Genomic DNA, 27,896 nt, shown 5'->3' with positions numbered 1-27,896 from the left:
AAGCGCACACCGAACGCATTTAATTGCTTAGCTAGTAAATAAGTTTCGGTCGGAAATGAGATACTTGAGCGAAATATGTATCATCATATGTTAATTATAAACTCGCATAAAACAAATAAAATTGCTCACGCTGCTAATTCTCTTCAAACTGTCAAAATATGCTAATATGCTTGACGATAATTAATACAGGGAAGGAATTAAATAACACCACGAAAAAGATACACAACAATGACATTTAATACATTTAAGTGGTCGAGTTAATATGCTTTTTTTAGAAATAAAAAAACACAAGCCATTAATTTAACTGTGTAAAAAAAAAAAAATTAATTAATAACAAATTTTATTGCATTTTCCAAGAGGAACACAACTATGTGATATTAATAAATCAAAAATTTTTTTTGTGATTTTAATGAATTAATATAATAATATTTAATTATTACGAAAAAAGTGATGATATATTCTTCTTTTTTCTTGCTTAATTAAATTATGAATATTTTTTTTTACAATTCATCCTTTGCTGCGGGTAAAGTTAACGCTGCATCTCTCGATACAGAAGATTCTACAGACGCGCTTTGTCAAAAGATGCAGAGCGAGCGTTTGCTGAAACATCTCTTATTATGCACGGATTTCGAATTGAACGAAGATCGTGTCGTATGCAAAACATCGAATTTCTGAGGCTCTTCAAGGATCCACGGCCAACTCGCAGAATCGCAAAGACCTGCCGATCTGTGGGAGTCAGTTCGAGTCTGGCTATAAATCTGAATAATAAATGAGTCTCGACGGCCTCTAAGAAGTCTCCGACTCAGCGAGAAGACGTTGCTGAGGACTTGAAAGATAAATTCACCGTGGATACCGTTCGCGAAACTAATAAATAAATAAATAAATAATTAGCAATATTTTTATTTATTATTTTATAATTCTATAGAATAGCAAATAATATTCTTCACTTTTCCATCTTATTTGAATAGTTAAAAATTTACTTGGATTCGTTGCGAGTGTCTTACCGGGTATCAAATGGTAGACCCTTGTTTTTTAACCTTGTTAGAGTTATCTGAGTACCAGTTGTTCCCTTCTGTTCTCGTTGAGTAAAACCGATGTATCGTGGAAACCGAGAATCTCGACGCACACGAATTCCCAGCATTCTAGTAAAGGAAGAAAACTACTTTTCTTCTTGTAAGAGATTCTCAAACTTGAGAATCTCACTCAATGATCTCTCGTTCTAAACCGCCGAGAATCACCGACACCTGCCTTTGTCCGTGATCCGTGAGACTGTGGGCGTGGAGGGGCGTACGGATTTATTTATGCCCACGAACCTCCCTAATGAATTTTCGTCCGCGGTGTGAAATTTCGTCGATTTCATAATTGGCTCATTTATCTTCGAGCCTACAATCAGCAAACCTCGAGCGAAAACTGCGTACTGGGTAATTATTTCGTAATCCCTTACGACTTTGTCTGGCTCTACCTCTCTCCTTGTAATTAACCCCTCAGAAAATATATGGCACATTTTCGAATTATTGTTTCTATACCGTAACCATACACGGCGTGTAGCGTTTACGCATTCCGCTCCGTAGACTGCCGATATATAACGCGAATCTCTCTACAGGTCCTCTGCCGACCCCTAGTACAACGATAAATCATAATCCATTTAATTCGCTAAAGATAGAGTTTAGATCACCTCTTCTTTAATAATCTCTCTCGCGAAGATTTCTCACTCCTAGGCTTCGCTGCAAGATATCAGCGGGCGTAGAATGATGTCGTAAATGCGAGCGTGTAATATTCCCGAAATTTTTTTATTAACGACTTTTACCTGTCCGCGGAGAAATTCGCGCGACGCGTGAATGAGACCGGCACGCAAGTCGGCGCGCGTCAAAGGTGCCGACGTGCAAGCGGAGGTGCAAGGTGTGTAAATGTGATGAGGTGTGCGATACGGATGCCACGGGTGTTACCATTCGTGCGGCTATATAAGACCGCCGGAGAGGAATAAGAGAAAGAGGCTCGCACACTTTTGTCTCTCGCCGCCAGCGCGGCTACCTACGTAACTCACGTCACCGGAGCGCGTGATTAGATCTATACGATGTTTTTTTTTCTTTTTTTTCTTTCTTCCCCCTTCGTTTTCCCTCCGCCCGTATATTTTGTCATACACTCGTCCGTCTTCCCTGTAAGCACCCTGCGTTGTAACGGACAGTTTCATATGTCACGCACGTAAGCCGCACCTTCGTCGATACTTATAAACGCTCGTCGATCTCGTAATGCATTAGCAACGTGGCGGATTATTCAATGATCGAACGAAGATCATGTTCTCAGATGCGTAAGCAAAAAAATTATCAAAGGTATCACTGAGAGTAACATGGATAATACCAGACTTGAATGAGAGAATAACCAGTGATAGTGAAAAAGAGTTTAAAAGAAATTTCGTTGATGCTTTACATTTACAGTAAAAAATTTAGAAATCTTTAGTTTCTCTCAATTTCGAAGAAGAAACAAAATTACTCGATTTTTATATATAAAAATCGTCAATTAATAAATAACTCTCATACTTCCGTGTATTATCATCCAAGCGGCATTATAGCGTATAATTATCGTGATTGTCCCGTTAATTACACGATTCCGCTACATTAACGAGGTCACACCCGTTGCCTCGTGGATCGGTCTCCCGGATCCTCGAAGCTGCGATAAGAAACGCGCCTTTCGTAGTCGCGGCATCCGGCGAGAACGTACCTGGCGCATCTCCGCTCTTTTCACGGTCCACGAGATAGCGAGAGGAACTTTCTTGCCAGGCCACGAATATCTTCGGCTCGTGTACCTCGGTATGTTTTGCTCTTTAGGAATCATTAGCTCCGGCTTTCGCGGCTAATTCAAATTGCAATTTCTGCATCGCGAGCGGTTCCATTCCTTCTCATCAAAATACCGTGGCGCACACGCCGCACAGAGCGCGAGATCTACCAATGGGTCTTGCAAAAAGCCAAATTAACTTTTACTACGAGAAAAAGCGCGACCAGTCTCGTTTTACGCGCAGCCCGAAGAGCTGCAAGGACGGCTGATTTCTTTTTTCGCGCTCGCAACGATAGCCGCGTAGCCGAAGATCTGCGTCAAAAAGAATCGAGGCACTTTTTGTTTCATGACTTTTGCGCATCTGATATTCAATGAGAGAATTTGTTTTTTGAACGAGCCAGTTGCAATGATATTTCTCAGAAAATAGATTTTTTTTTATAAATATTGAACATGTTTTGAAAGAATCATTAAAAAAGTGTCTTTACTAGGCAATAGATCTATTTAAAATCTACATTTATATTTATAATTTTTATAAACTGGTTGCCTCAAAATAAAATAAAATTTTGTGACTATTGATTGATAATTAATATCCTAAATAATTATTTTTTTTTTATATTTGATGAGTACAATAATGAGCATTTTAATAGACTAATTTTATAAATTCTGAAAAGATTCTATTTCTTATTAAATAGATTTTTTACGGAATATAACTTTGATATAAAAAGCTTTTCCTCTCTCTTGTTTAAATTATTTAAAAAACATACCAAAACATGCAATTAATTGTGTAATTCAATTTTCGCATATGTGCGATTAATATATGAATAATGTAAAAATAATAAATTATTTAAAATAGAATTGTTCCGCCGATGCCTATCTTCTACATCTCTTCCTCCTTTCAGATTATCAGGATCGTCAAGAAAAAAATCGCGCATTTGAACGCACTCCCATACTTGTGTTTTTTGCAGTATGTATTTTGGATATATGTATATATACTTAGCTTCCCTTTTAGAAAGCTAATCTTCTAGATACTGAGCTCTCCTACCAATGTCAAGGTATCTTCATTGAGAGAGTAACATTATATAATTTTATAATATAATATAACTTAATTTATTTTATAATTAAAAGATACTATACTTATTCTGTATCGTATTCTAATGTAACTAAAGAAATAAATAAATAAATGTAAATTAAAAATAAAAATAAATAATAAATAAGAAATAAATAAATTTAAATTAAAAATAAAAAAATTTCACAGCACATAAATTGATTTATTGTGTAAATATTTATATTAAACGTAATACAGAATAAATTTATGTAAAATATTCTGTTTTTGAATTAATTATTAAATTAATTAAATAATTATAAATACGATTATTTACGATTTACGAATATATACGACTATAGATAATAACGAAAATTAAATTAATTAAACGATTGTATATACTTTGCATTTAATAGAATAAAATTAATTATTTAAATTAATTCTACAATTTGTGTTTTATTATTAATGATTTAAATGATAAATTATTTTTAAATCAGTGGAAAATTTAAAGTTTTGGACGAAATATAAATAATACTTTAATTGTAAGCATTATTAGATAAATATTTTTTATCCACAAAAATCGAAATAAAACAATAATTTATAATTATTACTTTAATTGTTTTGACTTCTGTTTGAAATAATATGTAAATAAATCGCAAGAAATATTTTTTTTGATAAATTGTCATCGCAATATAATTACAAAACATTTATTGAATATCAATTAATTGTAGATTGTTTGTAATAATTATTGCAAAATATTTTCCGATTCTTTTCGCGATCGCGTTTTAGGAATTTAATAATGTACGAAGCGTTTTGCATCATACAATATACTTTAATGCTCAAGTGTCGCCATGTAAATGACAACACGCTGAGGACCCGTGACAAAAATAACACACACTATACGCCGTAAAAGCGTATCAAATATCACATGTTACAATTAATTTATTGCCGTTTCGAAATATTTTAACACTTTATACATTATTTTATAATATAAATTAATACCAAATTGTGTACCTTGTATTTCAAATTATATATATTGATAAATAGACATATATATATATATATATATATATATATATATATATATATATATTATTATTTATTTAAATTTATATAAATTAATTAATTTATTATTTATTTAAATTAATATATATATAAATTTTTAAATTAAGAAAACTTTTTTTAATTTTATATACGTAATTTTAACTATGTATTAATATAATAATTATATAATATTGAACATTAGAAATACTTAATTGCATATCAAAGTTAAAGATTTTAGATTAAAAATTATTTCAGATTGTATAATTCTATTAAAATTATTTATTTTACTTTGTTGACTTTTTATTTTTACTTTTTATTCTAACGCACCATGATTTTTTTTTTTTTTTCGTTTTTGCAAATGTAATTAAATGAATCATTTTATTACAGCAAGCCGTTAATAGCATCATTCTTAAACATTTTAAAAATCTACAAAAATTTATAAAAGCAAACATATGTCTTGAACACAGAAAAGTGCATTTGGTGCTTGCAGGGATCTTCGTAGAAGGGCATCGCGTCTCCACGGCGCGCGTTCCATCAAGGATTCTTTGTCCGAAGGAATGCAACTGACCCTTTCTTTCTCCTTCCTTCCCGCTCTCGTGTCCTCCCACCATCGATACAGCTGCAGTCACGCGTGGCACGCTCTGCACACGTGGATCGCGCGTTTTCCAACTCGTACATGCTCGGCCCTCTCCGGATGAGCTCGCGAGACGATGCCCACCACGTGTCCCCGTCCCGGAGATTGGATCCCACGCGCATTCGCGCTCGCACCCTGCGATTCATTATCAACACGAGAAGTTGCTCCGTGCATCATCGCGTCGTGCAATTAAGGCGATCACGCGAATGACCCGCAGCAACGACTCGCGTTCATTTAATATTTGCCCGGTCGTTTTGCTCGAAATTTCGATTACGTGATACACTACTCTTTGGGAACGCTCGTTATTTTACATCGTGAAGGTAATCGCACTTTTGCCGACCTGACTCGCAATTAATTATCATTAAAGTAATAATAGGTAATGCAGGGAAGCATGTTGTTTAAAGATCATAAATTATGAAAATTGTAGTCGAATGAAATATTTCGAGTTCTTGATTAGTTTTAATAGCATCTTTATCGTCTCAGTAGTTAGCGATTTTTCTTGCAATTAAGAAAGATTGTTAATTAGTATTCCTCGTTAAAAATATTTCAGACTTCATCGTATAATTTATTTGTAACCTACCGCAAGGGCTGCTTTATAGCAATATCGGAGTTCCTGCTTTTTCTCGATGCAAAGTAATATTAATGAGAGCGTATACGAAGCCCTGCGAGATTTATATATCTCAAGACACAGTTTCGTATATTTCACCCTAATTCATCATCGTTCGAGCTTCCGAAAAGGTTGGCGGTATATCATTCCTCGAAAAGCAATTAAGAATCCACCCCCTTTGGTCAAACTCCGACGCTCTAATTGGATGCAGGACATATCCTATTAATTTCTCTTGTACCGGTCCATTTGACTAATGAATCTGTGGCAGCCGATCCCCAAGGAGTTTCTACCGGATATGAGAGCGCATAACCCATTCGTTGCAATAAATATTAATATCGAATAGACAATTATATTTACTGAAGTGAATAAGTTAATATAACGCCGTTATATTTGAAATTATTTAAATTATATATTACGAAACAATTTTTTTCATATGAATAAAAGGCTAATTTTACTTCGGACGCGGTACTTAGAGCGTAAATAATGAATGATTGTAATACGAAAGGAACAATTAGCATTATGATGGAAAAATAATACTTATAATTTCTTAAAAGTCGATTAATATATATATATATATATATATATATATATATATATATATATATATATATATGACAATGAAATGGAATCAGATGTTTCGATCGTCTTCGGGATTTTTCAATGAGACTTAGATAGAATGTAAAAAAAATAAAATATAAATATATTCATCCTTTATGCCCTAAGTACCGCGTCCGAGATCTAATTAGCTTTTTATTTATAATTCATTTAGTTTTTATCATTTTAGCTTTTTTTTATTTTTTATTTTTTGACTTAATATAATTTTTTTCATTATTCATATATAATAGCGTAATTGAAAAATTCTCATAATTCTATGTAATTGTAATAAAAACAGATACGCGGCAGGATAAAACGGTGTAACTATTACAATTAAGTTTCTTCTGGCATACAATTGAGTATCATAATTTCGGAACTTGAAAAAGCGAAGTGCCGTAATTACCACCGAAATTATGAAAAATAACGGTTGCCTTAGATCGTAAAATTGAGCTAACGAGAAGCGCGGCAAAAGGGCGTCCATCACACGCTATAAAAAAGGGGAATGTAAGTGTGGGGGTAAATGCGACGGATGCAGGTTGTTATGCGTTTAATTTTCGGCCACACACGCAGTTTGTGCCAATGGTGTTCCTAAAGGCATGAGGTGAGGGGAGATTAGGAGGAGATAGTATTTGGAAATTATAAATTAAAATTAATGACTTAGAAGTAACGATATAGATTTCAATTTCTTCAATGGCTGTTAAAAGGATCGATTATCGAACGTTTCAAAAACCTTGAACAAAATTAATATTTTTATAATAAAAAATTTCTAATGAAAAGTATTGTGTCTTGCAGTCACGTATCACATGCATTATGTATGTGGCATATGGCATATGTTCCACAAAGACACGGCATTTATTTTAAAGATGAATACTCTTTTCCTCCTTACGGGACCATGGCAGGTGGGTATCGAGATTTCCTGAGCATCTAACTGTATTACATAACAGGATTTGCTTTTACAAAAGATTCCAGAAAACATTAATACACGCCCATGTCGCCCATCCAGGAAATGAAGAATACTATATCCTGAGATCATATTTTTTCTCACATACACTTTTATTATTAGTTTACCGATGTGGAAGTAATTTAGAAATTAAGAAATAAAAAAAATTAAGAAATCGATTAGATCTTTGGAAATTTTTCAAAAATGATAGAATCCGTGTCTTTTCGGGTAAAAAATAAAATCTATAGCCGGTCGTTAATGAGTTTCCCGAAAAGATGTAAAAAACTTGTGATTTATGAGATAAAATTTTAGGTCTTGATTGAAATAAATTTCGGTAAAGCAACATATTCCTTTCTCTTCATAAATCATTAAACTATTTAAAAATATTTTATGCAAAATGTGTAAGTATTTTCCGATGGCAAGGCATTAATAAAATAATCAAAACAGCATAAGTGGATAAGTATATTATATATTATATCTTATTTTGCATTTATCTTCATCTTTATTAATAAAAAGTTTATCTTACATTCTTACTTATCCCTTTTTTATTTTGAAAACAATATAGAAAATATATATATAGCAAAGTATACATAGTATATTTAATAATTTGGAGAGAAAGAAATATATCGTTGCTTCACCAAAATTTATCTTAATCAAGACCTGAAACTTTGTCTTATAAATCACAAGTTTTTTACATTTTTTTCAGAAACTCATTAATGACCGGCTACAGATTTTGTTTTTTACTCGAAGAGACACAGATTTTATTGTTTTTGTATTTTTGAAAAATTTACAAAAATCTAATCAATTTCTTAATTTTATTTATTTCTAAATTATTTTCACATCGGTAAACTAATATTAAAAGCATATACAAAAATATATATATATTATTAAAATATATATATTATTAAATGCTAAAGCTATTGTGATATATTTTGATGTACCTATAATTAATCATAATGAGACAAATTTTAAGAGAGAAAATTATGATAACTTTTTTTTATAATAGAAAATATAGAAAATATGAAAAGAAGATTAATTTTTCACTCAAAAAAAAAAAAAATTGATTACAAAACCATATCTATTACATTAGCTCAGCTTATCTTACACATATTGCCCTCTATCCAAACCTTCTTTAAGCTTCATCTCTGGGTATGGAAAGTTACAATCGATGCACGATACATGAATGAAATTATTATTTCATTCATATATTTACCTTCAAATGGTTAAACAAATATCGTTTTTTATTAATAAAGAATTGTTCAAGCAAAAAATATGTATTTAAAGTTTAAAAAGTCTGATAAAATAAATAAGTAAAATAAAAATGCATGTGTGTGTATGTGTGGAATTATTTTTAACAATGTAGATGATCTCTTTATACAATTATAAAATATATATTAACTAATTATTTGATTTTATTTTTTTTATGTTTATATAAAAAATATATAAACTTAATATTTAAATAAGCAAAAAATATACATTTTTAATCATAATATTTATGTATTAATTTTTATTAATTATATTTAAAATTTATTTTAAGAAGTTATTATAAAATTACGATTGTTTATTATATTAGATATACAAAATTTATATTATTTAGATATGATAATATACATACATTTACATTGAATATAAAAGGATTGAATTGTTTAAAATTATTTGTTTAATCACAACAAAAGATCATTAATTAGTTAACGATTGAGATAAAAAAATAATACATATTTTTACATGCAATTTTATTCTAATTATAATTCTTTATAATATCTTTGTTTCAAAGAGGTAACTTGCAGATATTATAAACGTCACCTCAATGCGTGTTACTCGCAGCAGCATCTGTCACGAGTTAAACTATTTGCCATGTGTGTCAGCGCCCTACCGGACGTTATTAACAGACAATTATTGTCTACTCGAACAAACGTTTCACCACAAACCGAGATCCGATCTCGGTCTCTTTTTTTAGACAAAACTTTCTCGACTGCGACTACATTCTGCCAGGTGTTGAAGCATCCATGGGAATTACGCTGATAACCCATCGCTTATTCTCATGACAATAATATAATACACGACAATGTTTATGAGAATTAATACTTACTTTTTGTAAAATTTGATACAGGCAATGATAAGAATAAGAATTGTCTGAATTGTAATGCTTAAAGAGAGAAGATTGCTTATAATATTATTGCTTATATATTATTATCAATAAAAAATAAAATTGATTGATAATTTTAATACATTTCAATATTAATAAATAAATTTTGAAATCTTTTAAATATATGCTATATATATATATATATATATGATTATAGCATGTAACTTGTAATTGTATGTACATATATTTTAGCGGTGCCTTTTTATAATTTTTTAAAATTGGTATAATAAGCTAAAAGTAATATAAGAATAAATAGATAAATCAAATTTTTATTTTAAACATCACATTGCATGACACATTAGAGTTTAAAAATAATTGGAACATTATGCCGGTGTATCGAAATGAAAGCGTTCCCATAACGATAATACAATAATCAGACATATGTCGTGAGCGTCACGAAACCACCTGGATGGGTTAACTGTAACTGTTTCTCATGGTAAGCGAACTCCAATACGATGACATGATGAACAAGTGCGTTATATTATTTTAAACAATAATAAAGCAAACAATAAGCAATGATAAAACAATAATAAAACAAAAGAATCATTATTTTAAACAGTTTTTGAGTGCAATATAAGGTGTCTTTAAAAACTTTTTATTAGCCGTTAGTAATCGTGTCATAGCGACACGTATAAAATAAAATTCGCCACCACAAGTGTCCCACTGAAGTGGGACAACACTTTGGCGTGTGAAGGGCTTGTGCGCGAATAACTCGCAAAAGAAATAGTTCGTTCCTCTGCAGCGAGAACATCGATGTGTACAAAGAAATTTCTAATTATCTGATGCAGGAGCAGATCTCGTCTTCAAATGCAAATACGTGTCCCACTTAAGCTTAGTTGTGAAACGTCACGGAATATTTTGCATAATCCGAAATTTAACAATAACACGACAACTTTTACAGCTGCTGTCCGACATTCTTCACTGTTCAGAACATTGACCTAGTCTTGAAAGACTCGAGGGCAAAGGGTCGAGGCAGTTGCTGTAAAAGAGAAACAAACTAGATGCTTTATCGATTATATTTAACGTTGACAGAAAAACATTGTTATGTATTAACACAATATTGTTAGTTCTTCTCTATCAATATATTACTGATTTTTGTTTTGTCATTCAAACTATTGTTTATTTATCTATTGTTTATTTATCTAACAGAAAAATGGAACAGAGCTCTCAGCATATGTATCAAAGTATTTATATTAAAGCGAACGTTTGGTAAAACCAAGCTACGTGTGCAATTATAGCGTATCGTCGCATTACGCATCTGCTCGTATTTCCCTGCGTAAATTCGAGGAGATCCCACGACCCAAGGTACGAATGTCTCACCTAGAACGACGTACTCGAAAAAAAAGGATCATTGTACTTTGCCGGTTCCTTACGTCACAAGAGCCCGGCACATGTTCGTGACGTCACACGGCAGGCACACGTCATCTGGCATGACGTCGCGCGACGAAGGGGGTCCGAAATCTTAAACGGGACATCTGTGGGGTGCCGAGATTAAGGGGAGGAAATGTGGAGTCTGGCGACTCCAGATCATATAGGGAGCCGAAGGAAGAGAGGGGGAGAAATCGTGCGAGAAGAATGAGGTGGAATTGCACGCGGCGCATAACAAGGATTGAAGGGGAGGATGTAGACACATGGGAAAACGGCACGCGTCCCTTTTTCGGCCCGGTGTCTTTTTACACCTGGAATTTTTCGGTCATCTATCAAGGAGCCCTCGATTTTCAAGGTGAAATTTCATCGTGTGACTTCGCGTGTCTACGAACGCGAACCCCTCGATCGCGACACGAGCGCGAGCGCAAAAACGATCGATTGTATTTGATTTCGTCTACCGCAAACGTTCTGCTATTATTACACCATTGGCAGCGATTGTAAATATGTTGTTCAATTAATTTTAAATTAGATATATTTTTTTATGCCGCTATACAAACATTTTTGGCCCCTTTAAATACTTAAATTTCGTAATTTGCTTCTTAATACAAAACCGATTTTTTTTTAAAATTATTAAATAATAGTATTTTTAAATAATAATATATAATAAAAAATTTTTGAAATGTGGGAATTTGTATGATACGCCTCGATTGAATCTTGCTCGGTTTTGAAAGACTGTAGCAAGTGTATAATATCGTAACAAGAAATAACTGATAGAGCTCCCCTTGAATCCCGCGTAAAACGAAGAATCTCAACGTTTGCGCCATATGACGCGCATAGATAATGACTCCATACATGTCTCGGTCTGATGACCGACGCAAGAAGCAGCACGACGTCGCAGCTGCATTCAAGAAAATCGATATAAGAACTTCAGTAGGTCGCGCAACGGGCAGGTGACGTTGGTCGCGTGCCAGGCTTCCCCTTCTGCAACCGAGCAAGAAAAGCATTTTGCGCAACGTATTGTCCTTGCTCCCTCTTTGCTCGTAGGCTTGCGGTCCCTTTAACGGGGAAGGGTCCAAGAAGGGCGGGCTCCTACGAAATTGTGCGAAGAGAATATTCTTCATCGTCTTGCATACACGGGACAGTGATCTGCTTTGGTCGATGAAAAATTTTAAAGCGCGGAAGTTCCGATGAATCGACATGATGAGATATTTCGATTTTTTATGTTTACTATAATTACGAAAAATAAACAAGAATAATCATTACATTCCATGATGTTTCAAAAATCTTACGATGTATTATACTGAACATTGCTATCTGATTTATATATTAAACTTGCGGATGGTTAACAATACCGGTAATATTTACAATACATAAAACATTTACTTTTTAACGCTGCAATTATGAAAATACTTATAATAATATTTATTAATATTTATTTAATATATTTAAAATAATAACGGAAGGAGTATAATATTATATTATTTCCGAAATAATTCCAAATCAGTCTAGATATTACGATGGCGCGTTAATGTAGAGATTTATCTTCGGATCAGCTGCAGTTTTAAAATCAATAATCCAAGTGGCAGGTGAGATATCTCGGCGCGTGCCAGCGTCTCTGGCAATAAGAGAATCGAAAAATCTTAGGAGGGGTTCTCTTGCAATCCGTGCAAGACCGATGCATTGTTTGCACCCTAGCTTTCGAAACAGCACGAGTTTGTCAGGCAGCAGATGCGGCGAACTGACTATCGATGTATGATTTGTACTCTTTATTTCTACGTTTCCCAATAAAGGAGCACCACGTCATCTCACAATGTTAATTTAAGATGCAAAACCAAATTAAGAACATAAATATGAAAAGTTTTTATATAAAAATAATTTTCGAGCAGATTAATGTTTTATAAGAAAACTAAATAATTGGAGCATATATTCAATTTCTTATTTTTAAATATCATACGTAATGCAAATAGGAGATTTTAGAAAAAGAAAAATTTAGGTAAAAGAAAAATTAAATACAGAGATCATAGCTCGTTCTTAATGATTCTAGTTAATAATTACTTCCTAGGTACGTTTCATTTGACGCAATAATTTATCATATAAATCGCAATTACTGTAGAATATATTTTCTGTTCGATATCCGGCTTTCTAATTTAATTGGATTTCCGTGGCGCATAAAATATATTAGTGTGAAAATGCCAAAGTTCAATGATGAAAAAACTTTTCTTTTATGCAACCATCTGCATTTTTTTACCAATTCTATTTACCTATGCAGAAAGCTGTGACTTGCTGTACAAAATTCTCACAGCACAGTAGCCAGGGATCTATAATTTTGACGAGCCGGTTTAGGTGTACAAACTAGCTCGTTCGAAGTGACAAATTTTACCGAAGGTCGACAGTATTCAATAACGTCATGCGAAAAATTTGCATAAAAAGCTACACGTTCGGAAGATCATAATTAAACCAATTTATGCTCTAAAAAAATATCATTGTTATAAAAATATGGTTATTATTATGATTATTATTATAGTTATTATTGTCTACTAACTTATCGTCGTTCGTTCGTGATTGAAGAGAATAAGCTCTCAATTATAAATATTATTTATATTAATTGATACCTCTCACAGTTTTTTATTGCTTTTTATATTTGAATGCTCTTAAGCTGCAGAATTTTTGCATTATCCACGATGATAAAAACTTATTTGTTTATGTCAAAATAAATTTTGGATCAACATAAATTAATTTTCTTTCATACTATCACATAAAAAATAGTATAATGTTTTTACACATTTTTACATATTATTTATTAAAAATTTTTACATATTATTTTTTAATTATTTATTTTATTATTATTTCTGCGGAAAAATCGATGTGATGAAAAAAAAATGAGCGAGGGATCAACTAACACCATTTGGACCTGTCCCGGCATCTCTCTGAGCTGTGTGGCCGGGCCTGCGAGAGGGGGGGGAAGGGAACCCACCGTGGCGGAAAGGGCCCTTGACGGTAGCCGATATCGAGAACTCGGCGCGCACACACAGAGCCCGAGTGTTGCCGAAGAGGTTTACCGAAGAAGCCCGAGGACGATGGTGGGAACGCATAGCGTGGTGTGTTCTCACCAGCTCCTCTCTCGGGGCGCCTAGCTGCGAGCTGCGAGGAGCGCTGCCGCAAGGTTGCTGCCTTGTTACTGCTACGATGTCGAGGCTCGTAGCCGCTTGCAGCAGCAACCTGCCGCTGCACCGCCGACCTCCGCCGGAATCACAGGCGATGACAACCGGGTTCCGCGACCGAAACTGGACCCCACATGACCCGGCCTGCCTATATCGACCCTCCATTGTTTCGCTGGCGTAATAGCGCATCCGGAACTCTCTCTCTCTCTCTCTCTCTCTCTCTCTCTCTCTCTCTCGTACACTCGAGATCGGCGCGACGCAACGCACACAATGTAATTGGCGAGACAATTCTTACGTACGTGCTTGAATTTTTTTGGCAAAGATGCTTGATAATGTTGATTCTCCCTAATTCTCGCGTCAACACTATTTAGATAAGATGATAACATGTTATATAAAGCGTTTAATTCATACTTGGGAAAGGCGCAATTATGTTGTGATAATTTATCAGCAGACCGATAAAGGAATCAATCTGCTTTTTGTCATCTTGTTGAAATAACTATCGTTGAATCATTCACGTTCTCAAGGATACCAGTTAAAAGACGACGACAGGGATGCATAATTTATGAACGCAGCAGCTTGCTCTTGCCTCTTGCGTATTATCGGGCGTATAAAGACAGTAAAGGGAACAGTAGGAAAACAATGTTGTATTGCTGCAGGGATTATTGTGCTTTTGACTAAAACAACTAAGAGAAATCTTAAAATCCTATCAATGTGTGGCGGAGATCCTTTTTAGTTAGTCGAAGACTAAACAGATCGTGTTTCCCAAAGATCGACCGCTGAATGATTTTAACATCGTGAGATATTAGCTTTAATATATATTAATTAGTATATTATATCCTCTCTTAATATTGACTCATATAAATTAATATATATAATTATATATATATATATATATATATATATATATATTAATTTAATTATAAATATAAATTATAAAATAATTATATATAAATTAATATATATATAATTAATATATAAATTATCTAGCTGCGCTGCGATAATTATATGTCAAAGAATATTCAATCATTATGTTTGTGTGTGCTTTATAGTTTCAAAATTGCCTGCTTTTTATAATAGCATAATATTCTGTATGATCCATATATATAGAGTTCAAAAAGTAATTTTATATTATTAGTAAAAGTAGAATCTCGCAGAAGACACAATCCAAGAGAGAAAAAGAGAGAGAGGGGAGAGGATTTTCTAAACAGGAAAGTATAAAACATTCCCACAGGAGTCCGCGGATCCGTAACCTCCCACGATTCTCAAAGGAAAACAGTTACGGCGGCGCGGCAAGGATACGAAATTTCAACCTTTCTATGCAAATACATATTCGTCATCGCACGGTCCGATTTTAATACCGTTTTCTCCTTCCTCCCTTCTTAATAAAACGTCGAATCCCGCGCGGGTTCCTCGTGTGTCAGCCACGCGCACCGCTATAGCGGTCAGACCCCCATAATGGATGCACGAGGCACGGCTCGTTTCCTTTTCTTTTCGCATATTTTTTTTTCTTTTTTCGCTCCTTCCACGAGTCCCTCTCTCCCGTGCCCTTTGCGTGCTCGCCATTATGGGCACCCGGAATCCACCGACACGATGGAATATAAGGCAAAAGGGTGATGCCGAACGCGAATCGCAGAAACGTGGGAACCGTCGCCAGGTGATCCCTTACCGTAAGCTCGTAAGCGTCGTGCGGGCACGAACTTTTGCGAGCCAAGGCGAAAGACGGCTACTCCGGAAAGGGGTACGCGAGAATGGAAAGGCCCTCTCTTCGAATCCTCGATGCTTACGCAAGAGGGTAAGATGGGGATACAACCAGCATCGAATGCGCGAGCATATATCGCGAGAGGCTGTGTTAATATTAAAAAAAAAAACTTGATGATTATTTAAGCTATAATAATAAAATAAGAAATTGTTGATTTATAAAGATTTATAAAATATATAAACTACTAATGTAAGAATTCGAAACGCGGGATTGTTAAATATTTCTCGTCAAAAATTAAGATTAAAAAAGAAAAAGAAATATTAAAATTGTTTTCTATAGTTTCTTGATAATCTTAAAAATTAACGATATATAAATATTTTATTCAAGTATCTTGAAAAAACTCGATGATTATTTAGCCTATTATAAAAAAATGAGAAATTGTTAATTTATAAAGATTTATAAAATATATAAATTACTAATGTGACCATGTGAAACGCGAGATTGTTAAATATTTTTCGTCAAAAATTATTAAGATTAAAAAGGAAATTAAATATTAAAGTTGTTTTCATTAGTTTTTTGATAATTTTAAAAATTAACGATATATAAATATTTTGTTCAAGTAGCTTGAAAATTAATCATCGCGAAGATATTATTCAGAGTAAGTTGAATTGGAACTTTACCTGAACGAGTCTTTTATTGTAAAATATTTTTCTTTACGTGTGTCCAGCACACGACCTGATTCCCAGCGATGGAGCCCACTGACCCAATTCATCTCGATGGGATACTTTCGTTTCACGATCAGGATTTTTAGAGAACTATTGTGCCAAAGATGTTCGTGTTACCTTCCACGTAGTTGTGCCGTATAAAGTTTCAATCATATTCTATCTTCCCATTTTCATTCCCGAAATGAATTTGTAGTTTCTGATAATAAAGTCATTCATTTAATATAAAATGTATTTAATTAACATAATATCTAAAAACAATGTTAAATAGAAAAATAATTGAAATTTTTACAAACTGATTTTTATTTCCACAATTACTTTCACTTATAATAATTTAAGACTGTCGTGTCTTAATTACTAGAGTTTTAATGAGATAAAAATTTACTGCGGAAGTATTTTGTCCAAATGTCATTTTTTTGGGGAGAAACAAACGGCAGAATGCTGTAAATGATGCCGCCTACGCGAGACGAAGCGTTTTTTTCATCGAACTCCCACGGAAACGAGTTATATTTTCCTGCATTTACAACTGCGTGTTTCCCGAGAACGACAATCCAGATGTCGTCCCATCAACCCCACGCATGCATTTTTTGAGCCGGTTTGCATGCTTCGACGCCAATAATAGGGTTGGTTATATATACGTACGTATTAATGCTCACGTATTTCAGTTTTTCAGTACACTTGAGAGGATTTATGTTCTTTTCGCTATTAGATCTTTTTCCGATAAATATATTTTGTATTTTAAATATATAATTAATGGAAAAATTAAACACGAATTTTCAAAACAGGAAGAAGATTATTTTTAAACTATAAAACTCAGCTTCGACGGATTCATTACGAGCGGAAATGAAGATTCGGGATTTAAGAATAGCGTTTCCTCTTCCTGTGAGATCTTAGGGCTGCGTGGGTGCAAACTGCAGGTGCATCCCAAGATCGAACCTCAAAAGCAGCAGGACCAGAGGATGGGCGTTCCAAATTTAAACTATGGCGCGCCTTCTTGATCCTCTTCGAAAAGCTTGTGGTCAAGCCATGTATCCCGAGCTCACAGCCTCTCGGGGTTAATGAGAAGGTCGCGACATCTGACCGAACGCCTTCCGTTATGACAGCTAGGCTGGAATATTTATGGGAAATTATGGATCATGGGAAAAAGAGAAAGGATCCTCGTTGCGAATGAATATAGCAAGGCGTTTGCGCAGAATTTCTGCTTATTTGATGTTTACATAAATTTACATGTAATTGTTTTGTATCCGTTATATTTCCGAATACATCATTATTTCATATTCTTTTTTAATTATCTAATTAACGTATCTTCTGTCTCCCTTCTGTCAATCAATTTTCATAATGTTTTATAAAATATTAAAGATTTAAAATATTAATATTAAATATAAATATTAAAATATTAAAAAAATATAAATAAAATATATAAATAATAAATTTTGGTGAACTGATCATTTTGTAATTATGTTGCAACACATGCAACCATTGTGCTGCAATAAAACAATACAAGCGACTACCTAATAAAAAATCAAAGTTGAAGAATTTAGGGTCGGTCACCCTTTTTGTTAAATTGGTTGTGTTATACTTTCAAAAGCACAATTTGGACCGAAAAGTTATAAATGCAAATTTAAGAGTAAAAACCTTTTAAAACTTTTCGCGCATTTGATTTTCAGTTCTCGCAATTTGGCTTGACGCATCTTTTATTACTACCAAACTCAAGGACAAAGTTGCTGTTTAACTCAATACTTCATGTTGACAGTATACTACAAACAAAGCTATAAAACACATAATTGCAAACGGCTTATTCTTTCTTTCGGTACATGAGGCAATTTGACCTCGAATCAAATAAAATTAACATTTTTTTGTTGTTGTAAAGACAACATGACATTTCTTACACATTTCTTAAAATATGCGTATAAATTAATAATACTTGATTGTCTATAAAATTAATATTATTTTTACATGAAATAAAATATAAAAACGGTCATTGAAATACTGACCATAAATCGCGATAAGCAAAGTATTATTTTGATATCGCTTGCATGACTTCCAAATGGCAGCTGCTTGCTAATCGATCGTTATCGAATTACTACAAACACTTATTGTTGAATCAAATATGAAGGATTATTTTCATTTGTCGTATAAACTGAATTGTTTATCGAACATCTAGCCAGCGATACGTAGAAAAAAAAGACCACTTAAAGCAGAAATAATCATGAAAAAGATCTGGCATATAGATGTTCATGTTTATCGAGTTATCTCGTTTTGTAAGGATCTGATTTTAAAATGTCTAATAGTTCAACTTTGTTAAAGAGCTCTTGTTGCATCTGTCAAACGCACCTGGTCGTCTAAACGAATAATTCATCGTAGCTTGATTGCATCTTTGCGATTATATCATGAATCATTGAAGCGATTCTTTTATTTGTAATATTTGTGCATATGATAATCATAATTAATTTATTAATTTGTGATTTTTTTTTTTCATAAATATATACTATTCTTTATAACAAAAATTTTCTCTATTGAAAAAGATAGTACATTTGAAAATAATTCGTGTATAATTTCAATGATAATTGTATAGATTCCTCTGGAATACAAATGGATGACAAATGAATTTTTAAATAGCCGTCCTATAACCGTCCATAAGTATTAACAAAATAATTAATCAATTTTACTTCCATGTCGTATAGTGAATGCGTTACCTTAAAGACTATATTTTGAGAAATAGCTGAGACATAGTGTAATAAATCACGTCGAAGGACCTTCACGTATAGTTCAAATGCTGAAAACTCGGAATGACCTGTGAGACACGAAAAAATTTACAATGCAATAATTGTGAGCCATAAAAGTTTATTGCGGTGGTCATTACTTCCTTAAATGAGCTGTAACTAATGGATATTGTCAACAGGGAAAAACTCGCCTCTTGCAGATCTTTTAACATGAATCCATAGATCCGCTTAAAAACACGTTTTTACAAAAAAAAAAAAAAAATTATCATTTCCTATATTTTTTGTATCTCTGTAACAATCTCATTTTCCGTTAAGAATGGTACGCATTAATTGTTAAAATTATTGAAATTAAAAAACAATTTTTTATTATTTATAATTTTATAGATATAAATTAAATTTTTTTTTTTATATAAAATATGCAAAAAATATAGATATATATGTATATTGCATGTCTGTCTCATTTTATCATTTTACAAATAGCAACACTCTAGTCGTGTCAATAGTGTCAGAATATCACTGCGCTAACAGTAGCAACTTTGTATAGGTAAATAACAGCGCATTTTATATAAAACAATTCCCACGTGAAGGACTCCGCGCTCTCGTATGCACTCGTGCATCGGATCGTGTTGCGCGCGCCAGCCACACTTATGACGCGCGCATCGCATGCACATACACACGTCGGCACGCAATGTTTGCCCTTCTCTGTCAGATGATACTCTATTGCACGCCTTTGTGCTTTACCGCTCCTATAGCCGATAATACACGTTATACTTGATCCCTCTTCATCGACGTCGCTGCGTTCGCAGACAGCAACAATTGATCGAATCACTCTTTTAATATTTCATTTAATATTATAATTTTACATGCTACAATTAACAGAAAAACATCTATAACGTATATTTTTTTGCATCTGTTTGCAAAATATAATAAAAGTAAGAATTGTAACGCAAATATAATTTTTTTCTTTTTTTTTTAAGGAGAAAATAAATTATATAATAAGAAAGGAAGGTAAAAGAATAAATTGTTATCGATTTATAAAGGATAAAAATTACAGCATTAATTGGAATATCAATGAAAACTAAATTAAATGTATCGCTTCATTGTAAATCGTCTAAATTGCTTTCGATATTATCTTGACAGGATGCAGCCTAAATTTAAGTGACTATGTTGCACGAGGTATATTCCGCAGACGGCGTGAATTCCCACACATCAACAGGTCTCAGAAGGGCCGAGGACCTCCCCACCTTTAGGGTACCCAAGACCCCACTCCGGGACACATTTTGCCCCACTCCATGAGTATACGGGTACATCGGCATGCGGTCTTCGAAATCGAAAACGTCAAACAGTTACCCTCAACACCCCAAGCGGAACGTCCATCGGTGACGATGGACTTCCCGGGTTTGATGTAAAATTTTCGAATCGAATGGTCGAGCGGCTGCATCGACCACGTTATCGAGTTTGAATTTCTGTGTTCTTCAGTGTGATCTTTCAACTTTGATATTTTGTGCGTTGCAAAATCAATCAAGATAATTATCGAGATTAGCAATTAAGTACTGATAAAGTGTGTTTACGGCTCGAGGAAGAGTCATGACAGTCAGAAAGCTTGCTTAAGTGGTGGATTACTATAACTACAAAATGTTGAACAGCGAGGAGGAATTCGAATCTCAGACGCAATCGAGGATGACGAAAGCGGAACTGAGAAGGGTAATTAATTTATGGTCATATGACATTGATAGTTCCATTGTTGCATAAAAATTTGTCACGTGAAGAATTAATATACTAATATATTGATGCGTTTTTTTGAGAAATAATATAGCACGATAATTAAAGTAATCATTAATTAGTTTCTTGAAAAATAATAATTAAATTATTTCAGAGCAACAAACCGATTATGGAAAAACGACGGCGTGCTCGAATTAATCAATATCTCGACGAACTGAAGAGTTTTATACTCGTTAACGAAAAAGACGTAAGTCACATTTTTTATAAGTTTTCATAATAAGATATGAAATTGTCTATTGTCACCTTATGGCGTAGACATAAAATATAAGAAAAGAGCCAGTTAATCAGAATTATGCCGTAGCATTAGATAGTACAATTACATCAGCAAAACATTTAATATTGATAGCAAAAAATTGTATACGAGTCAGCGTACGAATGATTTTTGTTCGCTTTCGTGAGAATTACATAGCTGGTATCATAATAAAACGTGTCACAAACATACGTGACTTCTACACTGTTTATCTAGTGACGTGATCCCCTTTACGAGAGATAACGCAAAAAAATGTGCTACTTTGATTGCGCTTGAAGGATGCTCAGGAACGTTTTCACTTAACCGTATTATTACGTGTTAAATTTTTATTAACTCGATTATCTTCTCCAATTTGTTCGGTCACGTGGTCAAGTTAATTGCAGGATCCCTTATTTAATTATAAGCTAGAAAAAAATTAGTTTTCTCTATTATCAAATATATTATTCGATAAAATTGAAATGCTTGAAACTATATGTCAAAGTCAAAATAAAATTATGTATTTCTCTCTCTCTCTCTTTTTCTCTCTTTCTCTATCTTCCTCTATCGACCTCGATATCTTAAAAATGTAATTTGTTTTTATGAAAATATATGTGGAGCTCGCGTACGCAGAACTAACTGATCATTGCAGTAGCGGAAGTTGTCATAACGGATGTATATTGGACGTATTTGATCAGGTTGTCCACTGTGGACCCCCTTTTTTTTTCCCTCGGCATCCTCTGCGACAGGATCTGTTTTAGACTGGAGTATTGGACGTAACGAGGTGTGTGTGGAGGGGGAGGAAAGAGGCAGAAGGGATAGGTTTTGTTTTAGTATTTTAGAGATGCCTCCGCGTGGGAACGGATGGGACTGGATCCCTATACCAGCGTATAGAATCTGCTCTACAGATTTTACAATGGCACTCGAACCGGTTAAAAGAAGCGATCAAGAATTATTATTTAAGAGAACCTCTAATTATCGCGCCCACTTAAAATTAATTTACTAATTTTTTATTTCGAAAGTAAAGTTCAATATTTTCAAATATGAAAATGTTGATATGTAAAAAATTGGCATAAACGTATGATACGTTTAAATATGATTAAATTTAATGTATGATATTGAATTGCAAATGAAGAAAAAAAAAAAAAAAGAAAAAAGAAAGAAACTGTAAAGAAAATTGAATGAATTGGATCAATTAATCAATTAATTAATTAAGATTTATCACGCTTCTTTCACGGATCGAGGATTCTGCGCTACGTAGTACAATATGATGAGATTGATTTCTCAAACCGGCGTATAACGAGACAAGACGCTCTCACCGTTCTCTCTCTTTACTCTCGCCCAGATGACTTCCGCTACCTGCTCGCCCCGGTGTGTCCGTCCCGTTCGTCCGTACGAAACGCCCCCCGCATGCTCGTGGGAACCTCGAAATAATTATTAAGAAGAAAAAAAAAATTTCATCTCAGGTTGCTGCCTCTCTCTTTGTTGACCGTATCATCTTTAAGGATCCAGCTTCGATCCGCGACGATGGTGCGCATCGGCGAAAAAAAGAGGAGATGCGCAACGCCTTTGCTTTTTTTTTCTTAGACCCTTAACAGGTGCCCCTTCTCCGCTTTTGAGCTCGGGTGTCAAATTCACTCACCGAAAAATCGATATCTGCGATATTTTTCTCATCTCACATAGTATTATTTATGCAACTTAGCAAATAATCTTCTCGGTTCGTGTAACTGAGATTTTTTTCGTATATTATATATTTTGTTTTATTATATCTCTAAAATTAAATCGCTATTTTATGAGGTTACAAAAGTTTTTTATGATCTACAATGTATAAACGATTCTGTGCTAACTCCCACGCTCTTATTCTTCAAATAATCGCGAATTTACCATAAAAATGTGAATCGGGATGATCCGACAGGATAAGTTTCGAAGAATAGAATACAATGGACCTTTGAAAAAGGACAACTATACTATACTTGAGTTATTGGTGTGGCTAAAGGGCTGGGAATTTCGAGTTTAAGTTCGATTCGGGAAAGATCACGTCCATCAGGATATCCGAAAGCCTGATGTGTTTTCGAGATTGAATCGAGTTTCTCACGATTAGATTAAGTACTTATATAATCAAATTATTTAAACGCAACATTAAAAAAATTTTAAATTATTGTATGCAATTTTTTTAATTGATCAGCAATAGATTGCGTTTAGTATGTTTATGAAAAGTAAATATCCCCAAGTAATTTATATGTGATTTGACTGAAACTGGCCAATGATCTATTGCGAAATTAGTTTAACAACAAATCTGAATATGTGGGCTGCTTGCCTTTAGGCTGTCTATGAAATAAGCATTAGCTACCGTAGTTGCTAGTCTGTTATTACGATAGCAATTCACATCAAGTCAATTACGTAGGCGTGTCGCGTCATCATAGATTTCTTCAATGGAGGATCAATAACCCTCGTCTGACAAGAAATGAAGTCCCGCGGGCGATGATAGTTACTGTGGTCCGAATAGGAAGAAATTCCCTTCTGCCTTTCTCTTACCACATTGCCTTGTACCAGTATTTCCAATTCACTTCTGTAGATAACGCAGAGCTCTCCTCTGTACCGATGTATGTTATGCTTTCTAACTTTTCGAATGGAAAATTATTTCTTTCCAACTAATTGTTGCTTCGTTAATAAATAAGTAATATGTAATTTTCTTTTATAGTATTAAATATTTATATTGATATTTTAATATTTTTTTTCTTGTTACAGCCAACGAGGCATTCGAAGCTCGAGAAGGCCGATATCCTGGAAATGACGGTAAAGCATATACAAACGATGCAACGGCAGCATTTGAGCACGGCCGTCTCCAACGATCCGGTGGTGTTAACGAAATTCCGTTCCGGATTTTCCGAATGTGCCACCGAAGTATCGCGATACGTCAGCCGTCTCGAGAACGTCGATCCCGCTGTAAAGCAACGATTGGTATCACACTTGAACAACTGCGTGAGCCATCTTCAGCAAATGACTCCATTCTACAGTCACTACGTACCCTACATGCCGGAGCGCCTCTATCCAGAGGTAAAGGTCGGCTTTCAGAGCGATTTCCAGAATGGGGATGAGAATAACAATGGTAGCGCAAGAATACAGATACCGAACGGAGTGCAATTGATCCCGAGTCGATTGCCGAATGGCGAGTTAGCATTCTTGGTGCCGCAATCCGCCGGCATCTCGGCCAATTTCCCTTTCTTTCCACCGGTTACGGATTCATCTACGAAAACCGGTCAATCAAACTCGGCTTTCACCGCGGTTCACAGATCGCACAGCCCATTGCTGAGTCCGTCGACATCTACGTCCAGCTACGGCGACGAGGGCCATCATTCGGAACATCCACAGGCGTCGTCGCCTAATCATAATCAGCCGCCACGTCGATTCAAGTTACCGGAGCAAAGTCCTGCGTCCTCTTCAAAGAGCTTCTCGTCCTCCCCAGAGACCCAAAAGCCGCAAATTAGCTCAACTAGCGACCGAAAGTCACCGACGACAACATTCTTGGAACCTAGGGTTGTGGACGATAAGATTGCAATGAGAAAAGATGTAACGGAAGATTTGGAGAGCGTTAATCATAATATAAACAGCTTCGCAGTACATAGTCTGCGACAACCTCTTTCCGTAATTACAGATAAAACTTACAATCGCGCTTCGAATGGCTCGCTGTCCAAGAAAGACGATCTCAAGAGACGTCATTCCGACGGGCTTTTGGCGATCTCGGATAAGAGACCGAGATATCAGGAACCCACTAGTTCGATCTCCTCGATGAATAATGACGCGCATAAGAGCACAAATGAGCAGTCCGTTGCGATTTTGGCTGAAGATTTGCCGCGAAATCAGAATTGCCAGACTCCACGAAATCAGAATTACCAGGTTCCACGAAATTCTAATTCAAATTCCGATAAATTCGCAATGAGTCCGGCAGATCCGTTCGGTCCTAATGGCGATATGTGGAGACCTTGGTGATTATTATTGCTGAAAATAAAGGATTAAAAGTATTTTTAAATTAAACGAGATTGAAATTTAAAAATATTTAATACAAGGAAGCAAATTAAGTAGACTTTTTTATCTTGACTCCTAAATTTTTCAAGTCTTGAAGCACACATTGATTAAGAATGTCATAGATTGTAACATATTTTCTCACACATTTGTTAACGATTTACGAATAACGATAAATCACGAATAATTAGTGGCAGGATTGTTGCGTGATATTGTATTATGTATTTATTATTAGATCTATATTTTATAAATAAAGATTAGTTCAGTTATGTTAAGAATTAGTTGAAGGATAAATAAGGTCATTACCGATAATAATGCGGTTTTGTGCCAAAGCGTGAAACTAATTATAGTTTTTTTTGAACAAGATTTCTAATGCATTTGATGCATTGTTATTTTGTATCCTCGCCATTTCATAAAGACTCGTAAGCTTTAAATAGGTTAAACAAGACTTCTTATTAAGAGTATCACAAAGCGTAATATGTGAATAGAGCCCTGTAAATAGATTTATTTTTATTTAATTAATTGAACTCTGTATTTTGATTATAAATTATATTTTTATCACACACATAAAAATCAAACAAGTTATTATATAAATGATTATTTCTAATAATCAACGATGGTCAGTATTGTCAATTAACACGTTCATTGCCAGGCGGATTTTGATTAAACCTGTAAAAAATAAGCTAAAGATATATAAAATTATTGTAATTTTTTACAAACATATTTTTGTTATTGAATCAATTGTTAATCCACAATGTTTAACTCTCTAAATAGTGTTACATTTTATTCGTATATTAATGCGATGTGTCAGTATAGCGACATCATCGATGACCGTCATGGCATTCAACGTGTTAAACTAGTATGTATATATTACGAGTTTGTGATAGAAAATACATAACATTGAAATATAAAATCTTTGCGAAAGACGCAGTGTGTGTTTGTTACTTATTTTTGATTGATTTTACATGTATATCCATCGACAAAAGAAAAAATAAATTTGCGGAATGCAAGCCAATCTCGTGAGTGTTACAATTCTATCTCATAAAAAAAAGCTGACTCTCACGTATATTCTACCAATATATTCCACGACCTCGTAAAAGCACGGAAATTTTCCTCGCTGAGAGAGCCATCGGAGGCGCTTTACCCTTTTAAGGAGCGTTAAACGCGCTCCGATTCATAAACTGGAACTTATTCTTTCCTTTTTTGCCGATAAAGGAGCAAAAAGCTGTGGAGAATGAGAATTTCAACCACCTGTTACACCGCAAAACCACCCGCGTTTTCATCGACTGAATGCTTGAACTGATTTATCGACAGAAATCGCGAACTTTGTTAAATTCTCTTAATCTTATTCTCAGAACGCATGCTTGAGTTTTTAATTAAAAATATTAGTTTCTGATGAGCACGCAGGTGATTAAATACTCTAGCCTCAATCGCATAACGGGAATGCGTAATAAAAATGTGGAAAAAAATTTTTGCGGGATATTTAACAAATTATTGTGAATTTAACATTTGTTTTATCTGGCTGACTTAAATAATCATAAATATGTGGTTGTCGTTGTGACGTAGCATTATTTATAGCCAGTTTTAACATATTGAAATCCTATACAAGTTCTAGCACGGCGAGTGAGATGGCAGCATTGTATGTTTGAGATTACAATTTTTTTGTTCACGGATGCAATTGTCAAAAAATATTTGTGAAATTATGGGGACACGAATATTATTCGCATTACAAAAACATATCTGATATAATTTGTCACATAAATTACTTTTTAAAATGAAATGAAACTGTATCAATATACAGTTAAATAAAGATTTAAACAATATATGAAAGATTTTTTTTTATTTGAATATACATATAAATTACTATATTAATATACATATCTCTTTGAAGTCAATTAAGTACCTATATATTATCGTAGAATCTCGTATTTAAAATCGTAACAAAATCAGTCAATATTTCGTCTAACTTTTGATACCAACAGAATGAAGGCGATGCTACTTTCGTCGAAAATTATTATGTTCTTAGAGAAAACGTAATTAAGTCATTGAGAAGAAGCGTGAATATACATAGCGCTCGCGGTTTCTTTCTTCGGTCCTTGACAGTGCCGTTCTACTGGCGCGAGGCATCGAAGTCGCCGATTCGTCCGCTCAAATTCGAGTTTAATATCACGTTCCCATTCGTCCCTTTTCGATATTCATGTGCACAATAGGCCTCGACGCCGGTATATATAAAGCTCGGCTGTGTACGAGTAACTCCTGTATATGCTATATCACAAGTATAAATAATTACTGCGGCGTACAGCAATTACTATAAGTTATGGCGCAGCCGTTACAATTTGCAATGTCAAGACATAAACACTGCTACCGCTTACATTTGAATACATTAAGGCGATTGGAGCCTCTGATTGGCCCG

At 34.1% G+C, this 27,896-nt stretch overlaps 1 protein-coding gene across 1 annotated transcript; it reads left to right on the top strand.

Moving 5' to 3' along the window:
• Positions 1-20,809: 20,809 nt before the first annotated feature.
• Positions 20,810-26,487, top strand: LOC126850628 (protein hairy-like). Its single transcript, XM_050593817.1, has 3 exons — positions 20,810-21,156; positions 21,329-21,421; positions 24,209-26,487. Exons 1-3 carry the CDS (start codon positions 21,088-21,090, stop codon positions 25,448-25,450), a joined length of 1,404 nt encoding a protein of 467 aa, XP_050449774.1. The 5' UTR covers positions 20,810-21,087; the 3' UTR covers positions 25,451-26,487.
• Positions 26,488-27,896: the final 1,409 nt, after the last annotated feature.

This window comes from Cataglyphis hispanica, chromosome 1 (genome assembly GCF_021464435.1).
Source record: "Cataglyphis hispanica isolate Lineage 1 chromosome 1, ULB_Chis1_1.0, whole genome shotgun sequence".
Lineage (NCBI taxonomy): Eukaryota > Metazoa > Arthropoda > Insecta > Hymenoptera > Formicidae > Cataglyphis > Cataglyphis hispanica.
The sequence above is the reverse complement of the archived record's forward strand: the minus strand, read 5'-3'. Positions and strand labels throughout refer to the sequence as shown.